Source organism: Odocoileus virginianus, chromosome 26, assembly GCF_023699985.2.
Source record: "Odocoileus virginianus isolate 20LAN1187 ecotype Illinois chromosome 26, Ovbor_1.2, whole genome shotgun sequence".
Classification (NCBI taxonomy): domain Eukaryota; kingdom Metazoa; phylum Chordata; class Mammalia; order Artiodactyla; family Cervidae; genus Odocoileus; species Odocoileus virginianus.
This window is the reverse complement of record NC_069699.1, coordinates 36,126,058-36,150,276: the sequence shown is the minus strand read 5'-3', so window position 1 is coordinate 36,150,276 and position 24,219 is coordinate 36,126,058. Positions and strand designations below refer to the sequence as shown.

Here is a 24,219-nt window from a genome sequence, read left to right as displayed (position 1 = left end):
TTATGTATTTAAAGAAACCATTGTTTGGAATACAAATCATAGACATTTGAAACTCTTTGCTTTTAGACAAAAGTATGATTTATATGCTCTACAGATAGTACTTTTACCTCCTTTTCTCAGCTCAGGTATTAATAGTGAACTATACTGAAGTGAGATGTTTTACTTACAGTGTACAAAGGTCTTATTGCTAACCAGTTATATTTGCTCCTCTTAGTTTTTCAAGTAATATTGTTGGAGATGTGGAGGGGGTTGAGATGTGTCTCAGATTTTTATTTTTCTTTGAACACATTAGCTTAGTTGGGTTCAGAACGTATGCATATCAGCCAAGTTCTTTGAGTTAAATATGCCTTAAAGACGCAGTGCGGGATCTCAGACATGAACCCGGATTTACAGTATTTGCCGTTATTTTCACATGGGGGATTGTCTACCTTAAACAGGCCAGTTGGAATTAATCTCCAGTTGTGTGATTTATTCGGCCTCCTATAGAAATATGTCTTCTTGGTGCTAGTCCTACTGCATTGTAAGCATCTCAAAATGAGAAAATACAATGACTTGTTAATGGTCCACCCTGGAGGTAGAGGTGGGTGCTTTTCATGCACAAATGAGCCATAAATTAAGCTAATAATGTTTTTCCTTAGCTATAATTTGTCCAACTTTTGAAGGTTTTTATGTAACCTTAAATAATGAAATTTCCTTCTTTAGGTCCCCTCTCTTTTCCTTTGGCATTGCTCTGTGCAAATTTCTTTCTTACAAAGAAGTATGACAATAAGCACAGCATTATCTGTAAATCAATATCCATCTCCTTCATCCGCTAGGCCATAGAGCTACCCCCAAATATATAACAGTAAAGTCAGTAAAATCTAGATATTAAAATGTAGCCCACTTAAGAACAATTAAGTTTTATTTGCTTTCTGTGAGTTTGATAAATATGTCGTCTTCTTTCTTCCAACCTTTATTCAGAGCTCTCATGGGTTTTCTGACTAATTTCCATGTTTGGTTCCATTATTCAGTCTCAAATACCACATTGCAGTTTTGGTCTCAGCTCCTAAATCTTCTTTGGTCTGTGACAGTTTTTTATTGTCTTTCCTTGCTTGTCATTACCTCAAGGTTTTTTTCTTTTTTTTTTTTTTTCTCTTTATTTATTTATTTATTTTTTATTTTATTTTTTTTTTTTTATTTACCTCAAGGTTTTTAAAAGAATATTGGCCAAGTGTTCTGTAGAATGTTCCGTTCCTCAGTTTGGGTTTGTCTGATGTTTTCCTCGTCATGGGAGTTACAGATTTTTAAAAAAGAATCCGAGAGTGGTTCTGTACCCTTACTTACCACACCCTATCAAGATGTGCATGATAATCCGTGATACCGAAGGTGGGGTTGACCTCCATCACTTGGCTGAGGTGCTGTTTACCGGGCTTCTCCATTGAGAGGTTGCCTTTCCCCCCCTTTTCTGCCTTATTCTTGGGAAGCTAGTCCCTAAATGCAGCAGGTCCTTGGGTTAAACTTCACCTCCTGAAGGGGTCAGCAGTACTTTTGACTCTTGTCCTCTGCCCATGTGGGAAGCACTTGGACCTAGTAAATTTCTGTCCAGTTCTGGTGTGAATTTCTCTCCTTGAAGTGTCTCTCCTCTCTCCCTGTGTAGGGCATAATGCCTGCCTCCACCTACGTTAGTCCTTGCTTGGGTTATTTCCTTCATTATATATGGTCGGGTTCTACAGGGATTGCTATGTATTTTGTAACACAGTAACAGTGACAGTAATCATACCAGCCACCACGTATCGAGTTTCTACAGTTTTTTTCTTATACTGAGTATCTTCTGTGGATTATCTTATCTGATCCTCATAACCAGCCTTTGAGGTCAAATCACTGCTGTTCCCCATTCGTTGTACGGATGAGCTGACAGAGGCATCTGTCACATCTCCACCCCCAACCACCATTTCTTAGAACTGAGCCTGGTACTGAGCATTTGTTGAGTCAATGTTGAAGTGACTTTGGTGATGAAGTAATGAACAAGACTAAGTTTCCTCCTTGATTCACCTTCTTTGATTAGAGAGCTCTGCTAAAGCGTAGGAAAAATGAACGTCTTAAAAATGATCATTCCCCAAAAGGTTTTGAAAGCAAAGTTTTATCGCATTCCTTTCTTTTAAAAAACTTTCATTGCTGTTGGTGGACTTGTTAAGTTTGCACATAGATTCTATCCTGCACATCATGTCTTTGCTGATACAGTGTTACTGTATCACTGTTCAGATTAATGTAATGTCTTAATGAATAAATGAGTGTTTACTTTGAAAGCTGACATCTTGAGTCCAGGAAATGAAGATTTAGGAAGAAATCAGCAGATAGAAGTGTAAAATTAAAACCAAAGTAATGACAGAGAACATGTCATGAGAGACAGACCTGTGGAAGATTTCTTAATGTCATCTTCCAATTCATGTGTTTGTGGTAAAAATACGTATACTGGGAGCTCATTGTCTATAAAGTTCTATGCTAGAGAGTAGAATCAAGTCAAACAATGTAGAGAAGGAACCTGTTCTCATAGAGTAATGAGCTGGTGAGGAAGCCAGACACTAAAGAGTAAATAATTACATTCATGATAAGATGTCCTTAGGCAAACAAGAACCCATTGCCAGGAGAATACAGAACCCTCTACATTTCTCACGAAAGCCTCCTTGGCAAAGGGATATTTACACTGAGGTCAAAACCCTTAGCCAGGAGTTTCAGATGTGTTCATTGAATTTATTAAAAGGAAAATACTGGAAATTCCCTGGCAGTCCAGTGACTTAAGACTCCGCACGTCTACTGCATGGGGCATGGGTTTGAGCCATGGTCAGGGAATTAAGATCTCCCTTGTGCCCAGCCAAAAAAAGGAAAATATTTTTCATTCTAGATTGAGGGGAAGTCACTGTTAAATTCCCTTGGTACTAATCTGTTGGCAGTATGTCTCAATCAGATCTAATTCATACCAGACTCTTAACAGGTGAACAAGGAGTTACTCTTGGCAGCCAAGCTACCCTGTGGTTTCTACCTCTGAGCCCCATGCCTCCCCATTTTGAGAAGATAGCCTTGCATATTAGATTGTCATGTCAGAGTTGGTGAACTGCTCTAAATAGGTCCAGCTGTTAAAATGCAGATATTCTAAGAAAGAGTCCATAAGAGGAAACCAAAATGCACATGACTTTTTCTTCTTGTTTTAGGTGGGTAATCCCAGATCTGAGAGAGGAAGGCTTCTTGCTGATTGCTTTCCCTCCTTCAAAACTAGGTTTCAGTCAACCACAGTGGTTTGGTTTTGTTTTGAGTCATATTTTTTGCTTAAAGGCATTATTCAAAGTTTTGAAAAACAAAGCATTCAATGCTATGAGACTTGTGCATCTGGAAATGATTAATGATATAATTCTCAGTCCTTTATAAAGTGTCTGAACACTGAAGAGATTTATACAGTGTGGAACGGCCGTGGTGCTTCAGCGTGAGAATAGGTAATCGATACCTGCAAGCTTGAAAAAAGTGTTCTATTTCCTCCACTAATGACATAAGGGGTTTTTGCAAAGCAAGGGTGTCTGGAGCATGAAGCACTCCAAAGAAGAATTAATTTAAAATCTGAAGTGAAAGATCAGTTTCAATTAAAATTACACTTGAGCATTTATTGGGTAGAAGTGTGAAAGCAAGCATGGTAGTTGGCTTAAAGCTTCAGATTTTTACCAGTGAATAAATGAATCTCACTGATATGAACCCTGATTATATTTTTATAGAGTGCTAACTTATATTTCACCCATGCCTGGCAGGTTATGAGAAGTACTGTGAATGGCAAGTATCTATCAGAGGTTACAGAGTTTGTTTTGTTTTGTTTTGTTTTTGTTAGTAGGATAACTACCAGGTGTCTAGGTGTTTTTACAAATGATGGCTTGTGTTCTTAGTTCTTTGGAGTCACATGTGTTAGAATTGATTTTTTACCATGTGTTTTTTTCCCATTGAGTGTAATTTTATTGTAGTAGTGAGTTTCTGAAAGACATTGTATACATACATAAACACACACAATATTCTAGCACTTCACTTTCCATATTTCCAACATACAGGCCCAGTTGTAGCTTAGCCAGAATTAACATGGTGCTCAGTTATCAAATACATCAACGGCACTTTATTCAATTTTTTAAGGAATCTTTTTGGTATGTGGAAGAAAATCTAGAGCAAATAGGATAATTGGAGCCATTCCCATCCGCTTTCCTCTCCTTTTTTTCTTCAACTATATTTATGCAAGGTGAAACATACACAAATGCACACTCTGTTCCTTTGTGACTCATCTCACACAGTCTTAGGGAATTTGACCAAGAGGTGACATGACATGAGGAAACAGCCCTTGACAATTCCTAATGTAGTTGGAATCCTACAGTAAAGGAAGTGGTGATGCTAACTTTTTGCAGAAAGTCTTCTGGCACTAGAAGTAATTGTGAAATGTGCCCTGAGGTCGCTAAATCTTTGCCCAGTCAGTGAATGTTCTTTCTGATAGTCTCTTTTATCTTAGTCTTTGGGATGAGGATTAGGGAAAAGGACCCAGGCATAGAGTGAGGCTGAGCTCTTTGCCAGAGAGCAAGCGTTTGAATCGTTTGGGGGGCAGCTTTGTCAGTTTCTTTTGCAGCCATGGAGCTTCCATTACTGTGACTGAAAAGGTTTTTTGTGGTCACCCCTCTGTTCATGGTACCCCTGTTTGTATCTGCTGTGAGCTGTATCAGACTTAGGGGAATGGGGAAATCCATGGTCAGTGAGTGAGTGGTGGGTGTCGGGCACAGGTGTGGACTCTTCCTTGGTAAGAGGGAGACCTAAGATGCCCTCCTGTCTTCCATCGTGCAAGGTAAGTATGGAATGAGGCAGAAAGGAATGGGTTCATGGATGAGTTGATCACCTCAAGTCACTTGGGCCATTCATCCTCTTTTATTTGATATGTGAAGAAATTTAAAGCTTAAAACACCCCGCTAGGAATACAAGTATGTGTATATGTTTATTTATACACTAAACTCTATTGATTGAGAAGCCTCAGTTTTATCTTCTAATCATTTTACAGTTATTACATGCTGCTATATATAAAATAGATAATTAAGAAGGACCTATAGTATAACACTGGGAACTACTCTATGACCTCTATTCAAAAAGAATCTGAAAAAGAATATATATGTATATGTATAATTGAATCAATTTGCAGTACAACCTGAAAGTAACACAGCATTGTAAATCAACTGTACTCCAATATAAAATAAAAAATTGAAAAATTATACTGTTTCGACCTATTATATATCTGGTTTTCAAACAAAAAATGTATCTTAATCTCTCTAGTAAATGATTTTTTTTCTAGTTGACTACTTCTGCTTTGTCGTGCCATGAAGTTTGTAAAATTTTCTCTCCCTATGCCTGCTTGACACTCATTAGGGTTGTGCATGATAGCTGCATTCTCTTTGTCTATTTCCATGGAATATGTCCCTCCAAAATCTTTATACGAATGCTGAGTCTAGTCTTAAGGTAGCTTTGTATCCCCATCTCCTATGACAAAGAGGGGCTGAGAAAGAGAAATGAGTGCCTTAATACGTAAGTGTTCAAACTGGCTATAGTGAAAAATGTCACAATTAGCCAAAGGAAAACCATATCCTATTGAGTACATTGTTTGTAGTGACTCTCATCTAGTGTTGTGTTGCTTTTAATTTTTTTTCCAGTTCAGAAATTCCTAGAAACATAACAAAAAGTTGTTTCATATAATGTTCACAATAGCAGAACATGCTAAATTGATGAAGGTGTTTTCTTGTGAATAAATGTTCTGTTTATTTTAGGAAAATTATTTTTAAAACAATTTTTTTTAAAATGTGGATAACTCCGAAAACTCTTCTGCTTAATTTTCTTAATTGGGTAATAGAAAAAAATGAGCAAATATTTGATTACAAATCAAGAAGCCAAACTATCTCAAGTGAGATTTTTTACTTACATTTTCTTGCCCTATCCAGCAAGTGGCTTGGGCTGAGCTTTCCAGTGCAGTAACATCGTTGGGGTGGGGATACATAGGAAAATGTATCCTGGCAGATGAAGTGCTTGACTTTTTTGTGTCTTATTCATTCCATCCGTGCCCTTTGAGCCACAGAAATTGAAATCTTGTCTTCTCTTAACAGGTGCCTACGGTCCTGAGCACTGGGTCACGTCCAGTGTCAGCTGTGGGGGCCGTCAGCAGTCGCCTATAGACATTTCGGACCAGCATGCACGTGTCAGTGAAGAGTACCAGGACCTGCAACTTGATGGCTTCGACAACGAGTCTTCTAACAAAACCTGGATGAAAAACACAGGGAAAACAGGTAAACTGCATCTTCTTTACCTGTCTGTAGGACAACATGAAATGTTTCTGGTGTCTCTGGTCTGTACCTTAACCATGACTTGTTCTTTTAGTTGTGCATGTTACTATAGACAACATAAAGCTGAGTGAGAACTCTGGAACTGACCCTCGGTTTAAGAACTGGCTGCTTGCTATACTAGCTGTGTGATTTTGGGCAAACTGCCTAACCACTTTGTGCTTAAAGATTTTTTTTTTTCCAATGTGACAGGGTAAAAATATAAAGATAAAAATGTATATGGATAATAACGTATATGTATCAATCTCATAGAATTGTTAAGATTTGAGTGGGTCAGTCCATGTAAAGTATATAGAATGAACTTTGAGACCTCTGTTCTAATATGGTGACCACTAGCCATATGTAGCTATATTTAAATTTAAATTAATTAAAGCTAAGTAAGATTAAAATTTATTGCCTTAGTTTTAGTAGCTGTGTATAGTTTTTTGTTTCCTGCCTTCTTAGGGTGTCTGTTTGCAATGTTGGAAAGCAGAGGAGACACACATTAAGATCTTTGTATTTTGGGGGTAGAGGTGTAGGGGTCACCTTTATTTTTTTCAGCTTTGTTAATATATAGGACTTCCCAAGTAGCGCTGGTGGTAAAGAATCCGCCTGCCAGTGCAGGAAATGCAAGAGACATGTATTAGATCACTGGGTCGGGAAGGTCCCTGGAGTCAGAAATAGCAACTCACTACAGTATTCTTGCCTGGAAAATTCCTTGGGCAGGGGAGCCTGGCGGGCTATATAATCCATGGGGCTGCAACGAGTCAGACATGACTGTACCTGAGCACACATTAAGATATAACTGGCATATGACATTTTGCCATTTCATTTTTATTGGTCATTTCTTTTGCAGTGCAGAGCTTTTTATTTTGGTGAGTCCCGTTTGTTTGTTTTTGCTTTTGTGCTGTGTTCTCTTAGTGTCATATCCAAATTATCATTGACATGACCAGTGTCAAGGAGCTTTCTCCCTATGTTTTCTTCTAGGAGTTTTATAGTTTCAGGTCTTAAATTTAAGTCTTTAATCCATTTCACGTTACTTTTCATGAGGGATGTAAGGTAGTGGTCCAGCTTCATTCTTATGTGTGAATGTCTCATTTTTCCAACACCATTTATTGACAAGACTGTCCTTTTCCCATTGAGTTTTCTTGGCTCTTTTGTCAATTTTAAGTGAATAGTCATATGTGTGGGTTTATTTCTTAGACTCTAGATTGTATTTCATTGGTTGATGTGTTTATTTGTATGCCGGTTCCATACTGTTTTGATTATCATAGCTTTGGAGTATCATTTGAAATCAAGAAGTATAATGCCTCCAGCTTTGTTCTTCTTTCTAAGGATTCCTTTTCTTATTCAGGGTCTTTGGAGGTTTCATAGGAATTTTAGGATGGTTTTAACTTTTTCTGTGAAAAACACCGTTGGAGTTTTGATAGGAATTTCAAAGAACCTGTAGATCTCTGTGGGCAGTATTGTACTAGCCACATTTTATATGTTCGGTAGCCATATTTAGCTAGTGGCTACCATAACAGGCTGCACAGAGAACATTCTATCTTTACAGAAATTTCTACTAGACATCACCGTGCCAAATGCACAGATGGAAATGCATTTCTTATCTTCCTTGAGAATTTGATTTGTTAATATTTGTTTTGTATTACAATACAGATGAACACTGTCTTATCCCTTTGTGTATCAGACCAGCAGTTTGATCCTCCGGCTTCCTTTTACCTACCTCACCTTTCACTTAGGGTCCATGCATATGAAATACCACATTTTCAGAATTGCTAATGCAAAGTGCTTCCGTCTTAATCACTACCATGCAAATAACAGTTACAGATTGTTGATGGAAGTAGCAGAGATTGCCTTGCTGTGCCCCACTGTTTGATTTGAAAATAACTGCTTAAGTGTTATATTATGGGATTCTGTGGTGCTAAAGGTATTTTTTCTTATTATTTTTCTACTCTTATAACCCAACCCATTAAAACTGACTCACTCTCTCTCTCTTTGAAACAATCCCTTTGTAACCCAAGGATATCAGTACAGAGCACTCCAAACAATCCCTCCAGGACCCTTGGCTGTGCAGCCCTCATGTGAAGCTAAAATGACTTCATTATCTGTCTTTTGGTCCCATTCATGTTGTGGGTCACTGAGTTGCCTTTAAAAAACAACAACAACAATACCTAAGTGGCTGCACATACAACTTTAGGCCTCCATTTTCTTTCTCTGAACCAGCATTTGTCAGAGATTTTTTTGTGGCTGATTGCTTTGGGTTGGTCTGACTTGATCTTAGAATTGTTTCCCACTCAACACAGTGGTTCCTGGCTTCGAGCTCTTTTTCATAATGTCCCCATAAACAGGTCTTTGAGCATTATAGCAGGCTACTTTCTCCTGTACCTTGATTCATCCATTTGAGCAGCTGCTCAGGACAAGCTTGTATACCAGTGATATTATTTATACACCCCTTTTCACCTGCACCTTTCTACTCCCTGAGTTTAGATGGTGTGTTTATAGCTACAACTCAGATTTTCTCTGACAGTAGCTTTGCTGTGTGTTTCAGATGTGAGTGTCCTTTGGAGATCCGTGATGGGAATATTACTCCACAGTCAGTCTGAATGTGGTGGACGAGAGCTTTGCTATGCTGGGGTAATCAGATCTGGGGGTTGAGTGCCACCTTGGTGCCACATTCCGGAAGCCTGCCAAAGGCAATTTGCTGGGCTCTCTGATACGGTTTTCTACTTGACTTGAAACGCTTGACAGCCTTCTGCAAAGATAACATGTTTCAGTGACAGCTTTCAGCTTGGTATCTCCAATGACAGGTTTTAGACAAGTGTAGGGTTCACTCAGTGCAAGTTGATTCATGACCTTGGTCTTCCAGAAGCTTATTATCAATCTCTGTCACTCTGCTTGCCTCCAGAGTGATCCACAAGTTGTTGCCTATCTGTGGGCGCATGCGCCTGACTTTACAGCACAGCCATCCAAATATGAACGCATCTGTCTCTGAAATTCAGAAGTACGGCTTTCTGAGAAGCAGAAATAAATCTCTGTTACTTCTCAAACTGTGCTTATGACTTCAAAATTTATAGCATCATACTCGACAGGCTAATAGCCCATAAATAATCAACCTGTTTCCATAGAAGTGATTTTTTTTTTCCAAGTACCAACCATTAAAAAAAAATTATTTATTTTAATTGCAGGCTAATTACAATATTGTGGTAACTTTTGCAGTAGATTTACATGAATCAGCCACGGGTGTACATGTGTCCCCCATCCTGAACCCCCCTCCCACTTCCCTCCCCATCTCATCCCTCTGGGTTGTCCCAGTTCACCAGCTGTGAGTGCCCTGTTTCATACATCAAACTTGAACTGGTGATCTATTTCACATATGGTGATATACATGTTTCAGTGCTATCCTCTCAAATCACCCCACCCTTGCCTTCTCCCACAGAGTCCAAAAGTCTGCTCTTTTTATGTGTCTCATTCGCTCTTGTGTATAGGGTCATCGTCACCATCTTTCTAAATTCCATATATATGCATTAATATACTGTATTGGTGTTTTTCTCTCTGACTTACTTCACTCTGTATAATAGCCTCCAGTTTCATCCATCTCATTAGAATTGATTCAAATGTGTTCTTTTTAATAGCTGAGTAATATTCCATTGTGTATATGTATCAGAACTTTCTTATCCATTTGTCTGCTGATGGACACCTAGGTTGCTTACACTTCTTAGCTTTTGTAAACAGTGCTGCGATGAACATTGGGGTATGCAGTGTTAAATGTAAACATTGAATTGTATTTTCTGTTCTCTTAAAAGAGTTTTAGTGTATGTTTCTCTAGAAACTTGGGTGCTGAAAAACCTGTCTTGTTCCTTATTTTTTTTTGAATATGCATGAACCTAGGAACAGCTTTATTCTGTTCTTAAAATATCAGATGAGTTCATAAATATTCCAGCATTTTTAGTGAAATGAAGATCCATTTGCTTTGTCTATTACGCCTGGATCATATAAATTGAGTTGAACACAGTACAAATACAGGGCAGGATGCTGTGTATCTGAATTAAATGTGGGAGTTGATAATACCAACAGTGAATAGTATTGATAGGCAAGCTGGATAATATTTGTTAAAGAAAAGTGCATACCGTTGTACTTTAGTTTTATAAGATTTGACCGTTTGGGGAAACTGAATAAAGGGGACACAGGACCTCTGTATTATTTCTTAAAACTACATGTGGATCTGCAGTTATCAGGAAGATTAAAAGTTTAATTAAAAAAAAAAGTATATCATGAGTCACATTGTCTTTGTTATCATCATTCATTTTGGATCTAACTTTCTTGCCTAGGTGCCAAAAAACCTTATTTTTCTTCAGTCATTAATTTTTGAGCCCCAAAAGTCTTTCTTTGAAACTTGCACTTCCACAAAATAAATTCAGGAAGAGATACTCATTTTTTCTGTTGGAAATTTACAGGTCACTTATCTGTAAAATAGACTGTCTTTTGGATATTAAAATATGAATACAGAAAGTTAATATTTAAAGCGGCCTGTAACATACAGACAGTAACTTTCCCATAAAGCAGTTTTAATGTTCATATCTGTCTTAACCTGTGGAGAGGACCATATATCCAATTCGGCATAATCAATAGAGCACTGTGGTTGTCCATAGTCCACTTCTCGAAAGTTGTCTAAAATATCTTTAGAAGACAGATAACATCTCTCTGTTTCTTTCCGAACAGCCATAACTCTCTATTGTGCCAGTTCTCATTTGATTTCATCTCAAGTTATTTCCCTTTCTTTCATCTTTGTAGAATGCAAAGATAATGCATTCAACAAGAACGTTTCAAGATAATCTTGCTGTTCCTAGCATTAGCTTCTAACTAAGTGATTGGAATTTAAGATGTAGATAGTGGTTCTGGTCTATGTTAATAAGCCATGGTCTCCTGTGAGTTTTAAGTATTTGGAGGGTGTTTTTTAGTTTTTATTTTTCCACCTCTTTTTCTTTTACCTTACACTAAGGACAGACAGTAAATACAGTTGCCAAAATGCATGTTACTGCTCTTTCCACACTTCATATTGGTTTGCTCTATTTTTCCTTTGCCTACATTCTTTCTTATTTGTCTACTTATACCTGACATAGATGGATTCAAAAAGTAGTTGTTAAATTAATAAAAGTAGATCAAGAATTGAGAAAGTCTGCATAGGCAAATTGTAGAAGAACCATGTCCTAATATGTTGCTGAGCCCATATAATTCAGACAAAGATTAGGAGACTGTTGCATCTACTTTATTTCACCTAGTCCTTGGAGCTTTTATGATAAAGCAATTCCATAAGAACCCACAGACTTACACTAAGTTTCAATGAACCGTCTCACTGCAGGCTGGTATAAAGAGAAAAATACAGTCTTAAAAACAACCTCAGTCATGTCCACATGCTCATTCCGTGACTGAGCATGTCACCCCAGCTCAGTGCAAGAGGAGCATCTGATGCTGCTTCTCTTTTTGCTCACATGGTGAGCCCCGCTCCACCCCCAGCCAAGCGAGTGTCTGACCAGAAAGGACGCCCTGCATTCATTGCAGTTGCCGCTTGACCAACTGCTGCCTCCATGGCGCCCTGAAGAGTCAGCGTTTTGACCAAGGTTGGTGGAGAAACTGACGAGAGCCTCACTGAGAGCCATCATGGGCTCCTTACAGGGTTTCCAGTGGTGATTTTCATGATGCTTGATTTCTGTCCACACTCACAGACTTCTGTGCTGAGCCCATACTCAGGAGGGAGCTCCGTAGTTTCAGCATAACTGTCCGGGTGTCACATGCTTAGAAAAGCCTTTAACAACTCTGAGATTCATGAGGAATATTCTAGGAATTCTCTGTGTGCTTGTCTTCTTGACTCTCAATATTTGTGCTTCCTGTTCTTTTACTTTGTAGTCTAGTTTTGTCTGTTCATGAGTATGTCTCCACATGCTTTCTGTTTTTGTGGATTTGCTCTCTCCCATCTTTTCTCTCACATCTCCCTGAATTTCCCCTCTCCTGTAACAAGACTGACTCTTGCCTGTTGGTCTGTCTTTACTCCCAGCTCCTAACTTTGTCCCCTTTCTCTTCCTTCTTCCTGTTGTCCTTATAGCTAGTTGCAGATGAGAACCACGGTTTGAAAAGGGGTTTTGTTTACTCCGTGTACAGAGTAGAGAATCCAGCATTGATGGTGAAAATCTAAGTATGTCCTCATTCCAATAAAACCTCTATTCCTGGCATGTTGATGTAGGACAGGTTTTTGGTACAAGTGAAAATACACAGTGATCTCCCAAGTCCATTTTCTTAGGGTTTCCAATTTGGCTTAGTAAGAAACCGTTGCTTATTTTTATTTTTTTCGTTACTTATTTTTATTTCTATCACCCACCACCCTATTGCAGTTATCTTGGTGATCCTTGATAGGTACTGAAGAGGGACGAGCATTGGATCTTTTTCCCTGGATCACATTTTCTTCTTTAAGCTGTGAGTTTTATTTATGCCATTAATGAATTGGTCATGTTGCTCACAAAGCGGCTGCCAAGGTTAGAAGCCGAGCATCAGCCAAGTAGACAGATGTTTGAAAGCATCTGGGTGATCGGCAGCATTGACCCTGGGCCTGCCCAACCCTGTCTTTGTAATACCCTGCAGCACCTCTGGTTAGCTCAAGGTTGCCCAAAGAAGAAAATGTAAGTGTAATTAAGAAAAAATTCCGTTCTTCTTTGGGGGATGCTAAATGTGCTTTGGCTCTTCACTTTTTAAAGTTTCCTGTTTAAAATATCCAGATCCCTTATTATTTAGCCATTAAAAAGAGTGAAATAATGCCATTTGCAGCAACGTGGATGGACCTAAAGATTATCGTACTGAGTGAAGTCAAAGAGAGAAGAGAAATATCATATGACATCCTTTATATATGGAATTTAAAAAGAAATTATACAAATGAACCTACTTAAAAAACAGAAACAGACTCACAAACTTGGAGAACAAACTTAGGGTTGCAGGGGAGAGGGGTAGTTAGGGTGTTTGGGATGAACACATACACACTGCTGTATTTTACATGGATAACCAGCAAGGACCTACTGTATAACAGACAGAAATCTGCTCAGTGTTAAACGGCAGCCTGGATGGGAGGGGAATTTGGGGGAGAACAGATACTTGTGTATGTATGGCTGAGTGCCTTCGCTGTTCATCTGAAATTGTCACAACACTGTTAACTGGCTATACCCCAATACAACAGGAAAAGTTTTTAAAAATTCAAATATCCAGATTCCTGGATTCTTGTCAGCCTGTCAGTGTTCAGTCTTGCCTGAACCCTGCAGTTCAAGTTGGAGCCATTTCCCTAGGTCTCTCTTTGCAGGTTACACTGTGAGCTCTGTTTCCTGCCTGCCAAGCTCCAGATCCTTCCTGTTATTCCCTCAGCCCTCGCCCTGCGCTCAGGTAGTGGCAGCTATCTTCTGAGTAAAGTGAAGCTTAATTTACCAATTACAGAATGGGCAAACCAGCGCTTTCTTATATAACTAGACTCATGTAGGTTTTGAACTTGGAGGGTAATTTTTAAAGTCCACTTTTCTGTGTTTTAGGACACAGAACCTTCTACTGGGTTGTCATCCAACATATTTTATGATTAAAAGGTCAGCTCTTCTGCCTTGTCCATCTTGCTTAGTTCCAGTTCAGTTCAGTTGCTCAGTTGTGTCCAACTCTGCGACCTCATGGACTGCAGCACGCCAGGCCTCCCTGTCCATCACTAACTCCTGGAGTTTAGTCAAACTCATGTCCATTGAGTCGGTGATGCCATCCAACCATCTCATCCTCTGTTGTCCCCTTCTCCTCCTGCCTTCAGTCTTTCCCAGCATCAGGGTCTTTTCCAGTGACTCAGTTCTTTGCATCAGGTGCTGTGGCCTGTTTTCCCCACCAGCTATACACTCTGTGAGGGCAGGAGATAATACCTCATTGAAAATCTTTCCTTTGCTTCCCCAGTAGTTATTGGTAAATATTAGATAAAGTAAATGGTGATGCCTATAGGGAAGTCAGTAGAAGATTAGCACTTGAGCTTGTGTGTGTGACCATCAGACCAGGAGCCCTAAAGCATTCCCTGATGCACACTGGAACTGTGGATGGTTGGGGGTCTCAGCATTAATGATCCAATAATGGTAGTCTTTTCCCATCTTGTAGTGTTGAAAGCTGGTTGACAGGTGGTGGAGGTAAGATACTGAGGAGCTTATTTTCCTTCTCACATCGATTTTTTAAAAACTTTTGGCATCTGTTGCTATTTAGTCAGATTTTAGTGGGAATACTTGCTTTAGAAGCCAGCGTTATTTAGATGCACTGAGTATAATTTATTAAACGTTAATGGATGTCCTGCAAAGAATGCAGCGAATGCCTGGTCCTTAGTCACCTTGTCAAATTTGGAAAGTAATTCGTTATCCATGGTGTGACTCGTATGTCTCCCCTGCCCCTATGCAGAGCATTGTTGCATATGGGAAGCCCTGGACACAGGGGGAATCTATGAAAGCTGTGGATCCTCTTCCTGAAAGAACTGTTATAAACAGTAGTTATACAATGCCATCTACTTTTTAAATATAATCTTGAGGTATACAGTATTATAATCTGACATCTATGTATACTACAAGGTGATCAGCACTCCAAGTCTCATTTACCATCAGTCACTGTACAGTTGATTCCCTCCACACATTTCACCCACCCCTGGTAACTGCACCTCTGATCTCTGTATCTATGAGTTTATTTCCATTTTAGTTTGCTCATTTTTTTTTTTTTTTGAGTTTCCACACATAACTGAAATAATACATATCTGTCTTTCTCCTTCTGGCTTATTTCACTTAGAGTAATATCTTTAAAGTTCATTCATGTTGTTGCAAATGGCAAGACTTTTTTCTTTTTTGTAGCTGAGTAGTATTCCATTGTGTATGCATATCCCACGTCTTCTTTATCTATTCGTCTATCTGTGAGCACTTAGGTTGTTTCTATATCATGGCTGTTTTAAACATAGACATTCACATACCTTATCAAATTAGTTTTCATGTGCTTAGGATAAATGCCCAAATGGAATAGGTAGGTCAAATGACAGTTCTGTTCTTACTTATTCTTACTGTTTTCTATAGTGGAAAAATTCCCACCAATAGTGCACAAAGTCCCCTTTTCTCCACACCATTGCCAATACTTATTTCTTGTCTTTTTGGCAATTGCCGTTGTAACAGGTGTGAGGTGATTTGCACCGTGGTTTTGTTTTGCATTTTCCTATTAATTAGTCATGTTGAACATCTTTTCATGTGCCTGTTGGCCATGTGTATGTCTTTTCTGGAAAAATGTCTACTTAGATCCTCAACTAATTTTCAATCAGATTGTTTGTCTTGTTGTCTTTGAATTCTGTGAGTTCTTTGTATTTAACCCCTTATTGGGTATACACACTGCAAGCACCTTCTCCTATTTAATAGGTTGCCTGTTCTTTTCTTTTGGATTGTGTTTCCTTTTTTTAAGATGTGTATTTATTTACTTTATGGCTCTACTGTGTCTTCATTTCTGCGCGAGCACTTTTCTCTAGTTGCAGCGAGTGGGAGCTGCTCTCTGCTTGCGGTGTGCGGGCTTCTCCCGGCAGTGGCTTCTCTTGTTGCGGAGTACAGGCTCCAGGCGCACGGGCTTCAGTAGTTGTGGCATATAGAATTAGTTGCTCTGCGGCATGTGGGATCTTCCCAGAATGGGGATTGAACCCATGCCCCCTGCATTAGCAGGCGGATTCCTAAACATTGAGCCAGCCAGGGAAGCCCCTGCTTTTTCATTTTGATGATGGTTTCTTTCTCTGTGCAGAAGCTTTTCACTTTGATGTATTCCCATTTGTTTAATTTTGCTTTTGTTTTTCTTGTCTTTGTAGTCAGATCCAGAAAAGAAGGAGTAAGACCCATGTCAAAGAGTTTACCACCTGTGTTTTCTTCTAGGAAGTTTATGGTTTCGGTCTTATATTCAGGTCTTTAATTCATTTTGAATTAATTTTTGCATAAGATATGAAATGGTAGTGTTCATTCTTTTGTATGTGACTGCCCAGTTTTCCCAGCACCATTTGTTGAAAAGTCTATCCTTTCTCCATCATATGTTCTTTGCTCCTTGTAAATTAATTGCCCATATATGTATGGATTTATTTCAGGCTTTTACAATGCCATCTTCATGCAGTAATGTGGTGAATGAATTACTCTTCTGGGCATTCACCCTATCTCAACTATTGTGATCCCACAACAAACTTGTGAAGTTGCTGTTGGATTGTTCCAGTTTTACAGAATAGGAACTGAAACACCCAGAATTGCAGTAACTTTGTCAAAACTGGATAGTGGCAGATCTAGGACTGAAATTCAGACCGAAGCAGCTCGAGAGTCCAGCTCCATTTATGTCCCCGTGCTCAGAATTTTACCTCCGATTTCGGGAGGGCATGGGCCCCCAAATCTGTGAGCAACTGTTGCTGTGGACGTTGGACTCCAGGTTAAGGATCCTGGATTTGAAACCTGTGGCTTCTTCCACTTCCTCCACCATTCTGTTTCGACTTCATCAAAATCCATGTTAGCAGCTGAACAGCCCGAGGGCCTCATTCCTTAAAGTCCCTCCTAGGTAACTTACCTGCCTCCTCATCCTCCTCCTAGCCCATCTTTTTCCAATCTTTAGCTGTTGCTTGCTACCTTCTTTGTTGCTTGCTACCTTCTTAAATGTCGCCTTACCCAGTTTCACTTTTTTGTGCTGTTGTTTTAAAATTTAAATTAAAATGTATTTATTTATTATCATAGTATCATTTACCTATCATGCTATATTACTGTTTTTCAGTTGACTCCCTTCATCTTAATTAAAATGAATTGATTTTAAAACAAAACATTTTATCAACACCTTATTGCAAAAACCCGTGCTATTTGACATGTGATAGACATATGTAAAAAATTATGCCTATAAGCTGTGAAAATAAATAAAAGGTACCAGTGTTACTACTTTCTAGCTTAAATACTTCTAGTAAAAGGGGAAAATGAATGAGTATCATTTGAAGTGTGGAGTGCATATTGGACATCAAATTGAGATTTCTTGTCCATTGATAAGCCCAAAAGGATACAAATAATGGAAATACGTTTTTTACTTGATGTTATAGTAAATTCAAAGTAGCTACTCAACACTTAACATCTCAAGTATTTGGGCCACATCTACCTTTGCTGTTTGTTGTTTCTCCTCAAGGACAGTTTTGTTTTGTGGGAAAAACAATATTGCTTTAGAGTGGAACTCTGTCTGAAAGTGAAAGTACAGGTGTGGTCACCCATCTCCATGGTGCGTAGTTTGACAAGAACCCACATTGACCGTGCAGTTGCTGAATTGCTGGCACTGTGTTCAGCGCTTTTTGTGTATGATTTCCTTCAAACATCAAAACAGCCTCCCCAGGTGTAGGCACTGTTAATGCCATTTGAGCAATGAGGGAAACCGAGACACAGAGAAGTCAGGTAGCTTGCCCAAAGTCACCCAGCTTTTAAGTGGCAGAAGATTCTCACCCAGGTGTGTCCGTCCTCTGAGCTCGAGGCTCTTGCCACATTCTGTGCGCTGCAGCAACTCCCTTTGGTACATTTTGTTGTGAAACAGAGCTGTGTTATCTGTGGTCAGCAGAAACTTGTTGCATGGTGGCTGGGCAACTTCTGTCTTCCCAGTGTTCCATGTAAACTAAAATGTAAGCCGTAAGCTGCTTTCGGAAGGTGGGGGCAGTATGTGCTTGTAGCATGCTGTGTTCTCTAGTGAGAGATACTGTAAAATGAAAAATGAGATTAGTGTTTCAGGTTGTACGGTTGCCTAATTATGCTTTTAATTATTCATGTAAAACAAGTAAAATGACCCCTGACAGAGACATAAATGATTTAGGTAAAATCAAATATTTATAAGATGCTGCTGAGTCCCTGGATGTATTGTAACAGATGCACTCCAAATGCTTTGCCTCCGTCCTTTGGATGCAAAATGGTTATGTATAGAATCTGTAACCGGCTGAGAATCATCAGCAGTGTTTAGGACACTACTGAGCTAATTCATAGGTATTTTGGCTTTGGCACACAGGTTCAATATAATAGTTTATCTTCTAAAACATACTGTATCCTAGATCACCAAACGACAACCCCCTCCTGCTTGTTCGTACCTTTTTTGAATGGTTGGGAAAAGAAAAAAACGAAAAAAGGATAAGAATATTCCATAATCTGTGAAAATTATATCCAAATTGTAGTATGGATAAATTTTTATTGGAACAAAGCCTCACCTGAGCATTTACTTGCTGTGTTTCACTGCTTCTGTGTTATGAACACTGTTAAGTACTTGAAACAGGAGCCATAGGACCCACCAATCCTTAAGTATGTCTTATCTTTACCTTCTACAGAAAAAGTTCGCCAACCCTTGTTCTAAACCATGCTAGCAGAAATAAAGGTGGAACAATGCTGTAGCATATTCAATCAGCCTAAGAAACACTTTTATTTCATCTTATCCTTTAATCTCTATTCTGCTAATTGAATATTTTTCAGAAGTTGGAGGAAAACTGCCTTTTGAATGCAGTAAAAAGGGGTTTACACAAACAGGTTTCCTTCACTTGCTTTTAGTGCTCGCTTTATATAGAGAAGTGCTGAAACTAATTATACTTGTTTTAGAAATGGGTCATTAGTTTAGTCCCTATCTTTTATGGAGAGCTAATTTTCATGCTGGATTTCTCTCTAAGACTCGAACTGGGATCTCTTTAGGAAGAGCAGATGATGAGGGTATGCAAGGTTTTCCTTGCCTTAGAAAAGCTTACCTTTTGATCACAAACCATTTAGTATATTGGTTGGAACTTAATGTGTATTTAGCAGCTAATAAGTGTTTGAATGAATGAATTCATCTCAAACAGAAAGGAGGGAGAGATATATGACTTACAAAATAAAATCTTTTTTATCCACTTGGGTATTCCATTCCTTTGGGAAAAATAATTTTTCTGCTAGTCTAAGTCCATGTTTTTTGTTCTTGATTTCTCTTTTCCAGGTTTTAAGGGAGAGAGATGTGGTTTTGAAATTTAGGATTTGAATTGATTGACGTTTTTTCAGATGGGCTAAGCAAAAGTTTCTTAGAATTAAAAGAAATGGTAAAGTGAAACTACTAAACTGCAGTTATTTGAGTGACTTAATGAGAATTTTGACTGCACTTTCCTGTACACCATATCAAATATGAACACATTCCCCAACCCTGGCTGTCTTCCCTTTATTGTTGCCTTAATATCGGTTTCTTGTTATAGTCACTATGTCATGTCTGACTCTTTATAACGCAATGGACTATAGGCTGTCAGGCTTCTTTGTCCATGGAACTTCCCAGGCAAGGATGCTGGAGCGCGTTGCCATTTCCTCATCCAGGGGATCTTCCTGACCCAGAGATTGAACCTGGATCTCCTGCATTGGGAGATGGATTTTTTACTACTGAAAAGCCCACCTTAGTATTTGTAAACCCTGCAAGTTTTATTACCTGATACGTTGCCTTAGTTTTCTGATTAAAGAAATATGTCTTTTGCATCCAGCTTATGTGTATTTCCCATCTCATTCCAGAGTGAATCTTGGGGTGGCAAGATTCAGGTGAAGGAAGTGAAAGTGTTCGTCACTCAGTTGTGTCTGACTCTGCGATCCCATGGTCTGTAGCCTACCAGGCTCCACTGTCCATGGGCTTCTTCTGGCAAGAATAGTGGAGTGGTTTGCCATTTCCTTCTCCAGGGGATCTTTCCAACCCAGGGATAGAAGCCAGGTCTCCAGTACTGCAGGCAGATTCCTTGCCATCTGAGCCGTTAGGGAAGCCCTAGGAATCAGTGTTTAAGAAAGAGAAATAATTTTGATCATCAAGCAGATTTCGGAGACCTGATTCAAAGCAACTTACTCTGTCATTGTCTGTGGTTTGTGTTTGTTTTTTCTTTTCCGACTATGAAATGGATAAATTCTGAGACCATTCCCTGGGAATTTTCAGAGGTTAGAATCAACTGACTGTTGAGAGCATTCTTTACCTAGAATGTGCTAATGTATGCAAACTGATGTTTTTGACTTGCGTTTTAACAGGTACATGAGGAAATAATTCACATCATATAACCATGAGCTTTATTTAATGCAACAGAAGATACCTTTTAAATTTGGTTTGGAAACTCATTGTTTCACCCCCACACCCTATTTTTCACAGTTGCCATCCTACTGAAAGATGACTATTTTGTCAGCGGCGCTGGCCTGCCTGGCAGATTCAAAGCTGAGAAGGTGGAGTTTCACTGGGGCCACAGCAATGGTTCCGCCGGCTCTGAACACAGTGTCAACAGCAGGCGGTTTCCCGTGGAGGTGAGTGCAACCTGAGATTTCAGGGGCAGCTGGCTCTTGGGCCTTGGCATTAACGGAGAGCTTTGTCTTTACCCCCCAGACATTTTGCGAGTGAAACTTCTACCGTCCTTTCCTTTGTGTCTGGAAATCCTACATATGCAGCATGACAGAGGGATAACTGTTCTCAAATTTCTCATCTTTGTTTAATGGGCGCAGCATATAGAAGTCACAAACATTGTGGTCTGAGTCGACTTAAACCCTTGGTTTATGATTTCAAACCCTTGGTTTCATTTGACATGATTTCTTCTCCCTGTCCATTTCTGAGACTCTGCTTTCTAAAAGTGAAATTCTGTCTTCATTTTGACCTTTTAGAAAAGCGAAAAGGTAGTTGATATGTGAAGGGGAGTCTCAAAAGTATCTCTCAACGGGGAAGCTGCTTGAAAGGTTTGTGTACTGCTGAGGAAGATGCTGTGGCCACTGACTCACTGTTACCTTTTTGGGATTGATGGTGTCGTTTTGCTTCCTCTATGTCAGTTTTCTCAGAGATCCATGCAGAAGAAAGGGTGGGTGCGTTAGTTCATGTGTATCCTTTCGGTGAGAGAGGGAAGGAGCAGTTCTCCAAGCTCTTGTTTTAATCTTTGGTGGGGACAACGCATCTCCTTCATTGCTAGCCTCATTTTTTTATATCTTTAATCACAGTCAGGATGTAAATATTCTTTCCTGGGGACAAGCATATTTGTTGATTATTTGGATGCCCACATGGTAAGCTTTACAAATTTGTCAAAGTAGTAGGTAGGCTTGTACCCAGGCCTGTGACTGAACTCAAAACATGGAATGGCAACTCTCTTAGTGTTTTATGACTTCAGTAAGTCATGATCTGCTTGGGTCATCTGATGAATATTTTCAATCCTTCTCCATAGAGAAAAAATATAAATGTGTATTTGCATGTAATCTGTAGGGTTTTGTCACTCACCCTCACTCCTCCAGCACATTCATGGGCCTTTAGGTAGCCTTGAAGCTTAAGTGAAAAATCCCTGCAAGAGGTGGAGATGGTCTCTTATCCATGATTGCTGGAGAAACCAGAGATCATCATTCTGAGAAAGTGCTGCTTTTTTTTTTTTTTTTTTTTTTGGTGTTGTTGAGCTGATGAATTCACAGTATTAAAAATTCTTTCTGCATTAGTATTCCTCTATCATGGGACTTCCTGTCCTAGTCGCATTAATGTTATGCCTTATGAGTAGAGTTTCTACTTAATGGGCTCTTTTTTCTCCTTTTTATGTTGAATGAATCATTTCTTAGAAATCTTAGCTTGATTTGTACTTGGAAAACTTGATTCCTAGAAGCCAAGTTGCATCAGGTTTTGAAGTGTGGGGTTTCTCTTTTGTTCCTGTTGGCCAGTTCGCATTGGCAGTGTAGCCGAAGGGAAAGTTTCTGTCCAGCTAGGTTTGCTTTAAAGCTTCTTTATCTTAGAATCGGGTTGCCATTTGTCTAGTTAATGTTGATCTGGACAAAAGACCTGTGCTTGAAAGTTGGGGAAACAGTTTGGCAGCTGTCTTGGAAAAGAAAAACTCTGGAGAAAGGAACTGGAAACTCCTGCTTCATGCTGAAATCACATTTCTTAGTGCCTATTTCCTCCTCCTGTTTGATTCTGGAAAGATGAATAGACTAGATACATATTCTTTTGAAAATTTATTGCTTTAAATGAATTTTTTTTAACTCAAAAAGGGCCATGAAATTTAGAAACTAATTAGAAATGGCAGCTACAATGCCCAGACTTACTGTTTGACCAAGCTCTTTGAATTTATTTCTTCTCAGTAATGTCAGATGGTAAGCTGCCTATATTAATTGGGTGCTTCATTGAAACCCATCTGGTTCCTAGCTTGTTTTTCTTTTTAATGTGATAAATATGTTAAATTACTTAGTGGTTGTAGTTGGAGGAACTTGAATTTCAGAGATCAAAGGTAACAGGATCAAATTTAATTGTAAAATACGCACAGAAATGTTGCTCATTTTTGCACAAGAATTAAATTGCTTTGAGTTCCTGATTAACACCAGGTCTTCCTGAGATTTTTATACTGTTTGAACATCTCAGACTTGGTTTATATCTTTCCACATAACTACACTGCTTTTCAAGAGGTTAAAATGAAAGGGAGAAAATCATAATGTACCACATGGTAATTTATCAGCATTGGGCATATTATTGGTCTTTTATAGAGAGCCAGAGAAGGAAGAGCTATTGTGGACGACTGGGCTGGGATTGGTCAAATACAGCATTGATGCTCCACTGGAGATAGCATCCTCCCCTCCAGAGGACATTAGGCATTTTCTGGGGACACTTGTGGTTGTCACCATTGTGGGCAGTGGTGTGCTATCAGCATCTAGTGGACAGAGGCCAGGGATGATGCTAAACATCCCAGTTCATAGGATAGCCCACTGTCACTATTGGGAGGCTCTCGGGAAGAGAAGGCTGTGTGTGTAGTGGAATCCAGCCTTCCTTTACTTGTGTGGCATCATTTTAAGTAGATTTGCGTAAAGAAGCCTCATGGCAGAGTTGTTCCATCCTCCTGCGGTTTTTAGGGAGGAAATTGCCTCTCTTGCCTCCTGGGTCAGTCTTGCTGGTCCTGGTTCCTTTAGATTCCATTTGGAATAAAGTCGTGACCTTGAGTGTTTTCTATTTCCTCAGTTGCCTCGGCCCAGCACTTCAGGTTGGATTTTGAGTTTATGCCCCACGAGATTCTGGACCTGCTCCCTGAGAGTGAACTGCTGCAAAACCAACCTTGTATGTTTTGCTGCTTCCCAGGAATTCTTTGAGGTCATCTGCAACGACTTTGTACACATTCAGAAATTAAACCTCTCCGTGTTTTCCTGGCTGAAATCCTGGACTCAGCCTTGTCGTTCCTGCACTTAAAAAACATCCAGCCTAACAGAAAAAAGAAATGTCCTTGTTAAAGCAAAACAAAAGCCTTTCAATAGTGGCATTTTTTACAGCTCAGTTAAAATTAGAAAAGAAAGTCGAAATCAGATGACGAGGCTAGGAGACTAGACCCACTTTGGGTCCTCAGATGCACTCACCTCCTAGTATTCAGCTTTATCTCTTGTCTAGAAGCAAATTTGTCTGGGTGCCTCTGTCATGTGGATGCTGGGTTATAATGATGAGGCAGAGAGCCTTTTCATCGAGATAATTATGCTCGAGTCACAACACAGATATTGACCAAACACTCACATATACAGGTTTGTAATGCTGGTTGTGAAACAGTCTCTGAAGGAGAAGGGCATTTTGTTATGAGATGAAAGACATCAGTGGAGAACAGGTATTTATTAAGAGGGAAGAGATTAATTGGAGCCTGCCCAAAGAACAGAGGTGTGCAAAGGCCCTGAGACAGGTGATACCTAATTGCTTACAGGTACCTTTAAGCAATTAAGAGAAATCAGTTGGGATTTTGATAGGGTAAGACCCTCCCCCGTACAATGTTCACTCACTAATTTCTGAAACCTGTGAACTTCTTTGTTACTTTATCCAGCAAAAGGGACTTTGCAGATGTGATTAAGCATCCTTAAAGTCAGAA

At 39.3% G+C, this 24,219-nt stretch overlaps 1 protein-coding gene across 3 annotated transcripts in view; it reads left to right on the top strand.

The window, feature by feature from the left end:
• PTPRG (protein tyrosine phosphatase receptor type G) overlaps positions 1-24,219 on the top strand; it is a 751,060-nt gene that overhangs the window by 418,074 nt on the left and 308,767 nt on the right. For all 3 annotated transcript variants that reach the window (XM_070455761.1, XM_070455762.1, XM_070455760.1), the window contains exons 3-4: positions 6,138-6,317; positions 20,526-20,674. In XM_070455761.1, coding sequence (XP_070311862.1) covers positions 6,138-6,317; positions 20,526-20,674 — 329 coding nt within the window. The remainder of the gene's footprint in view (positions 1-6,137; positions 6,318-20,525; positions 20,675-24,219) is intronic.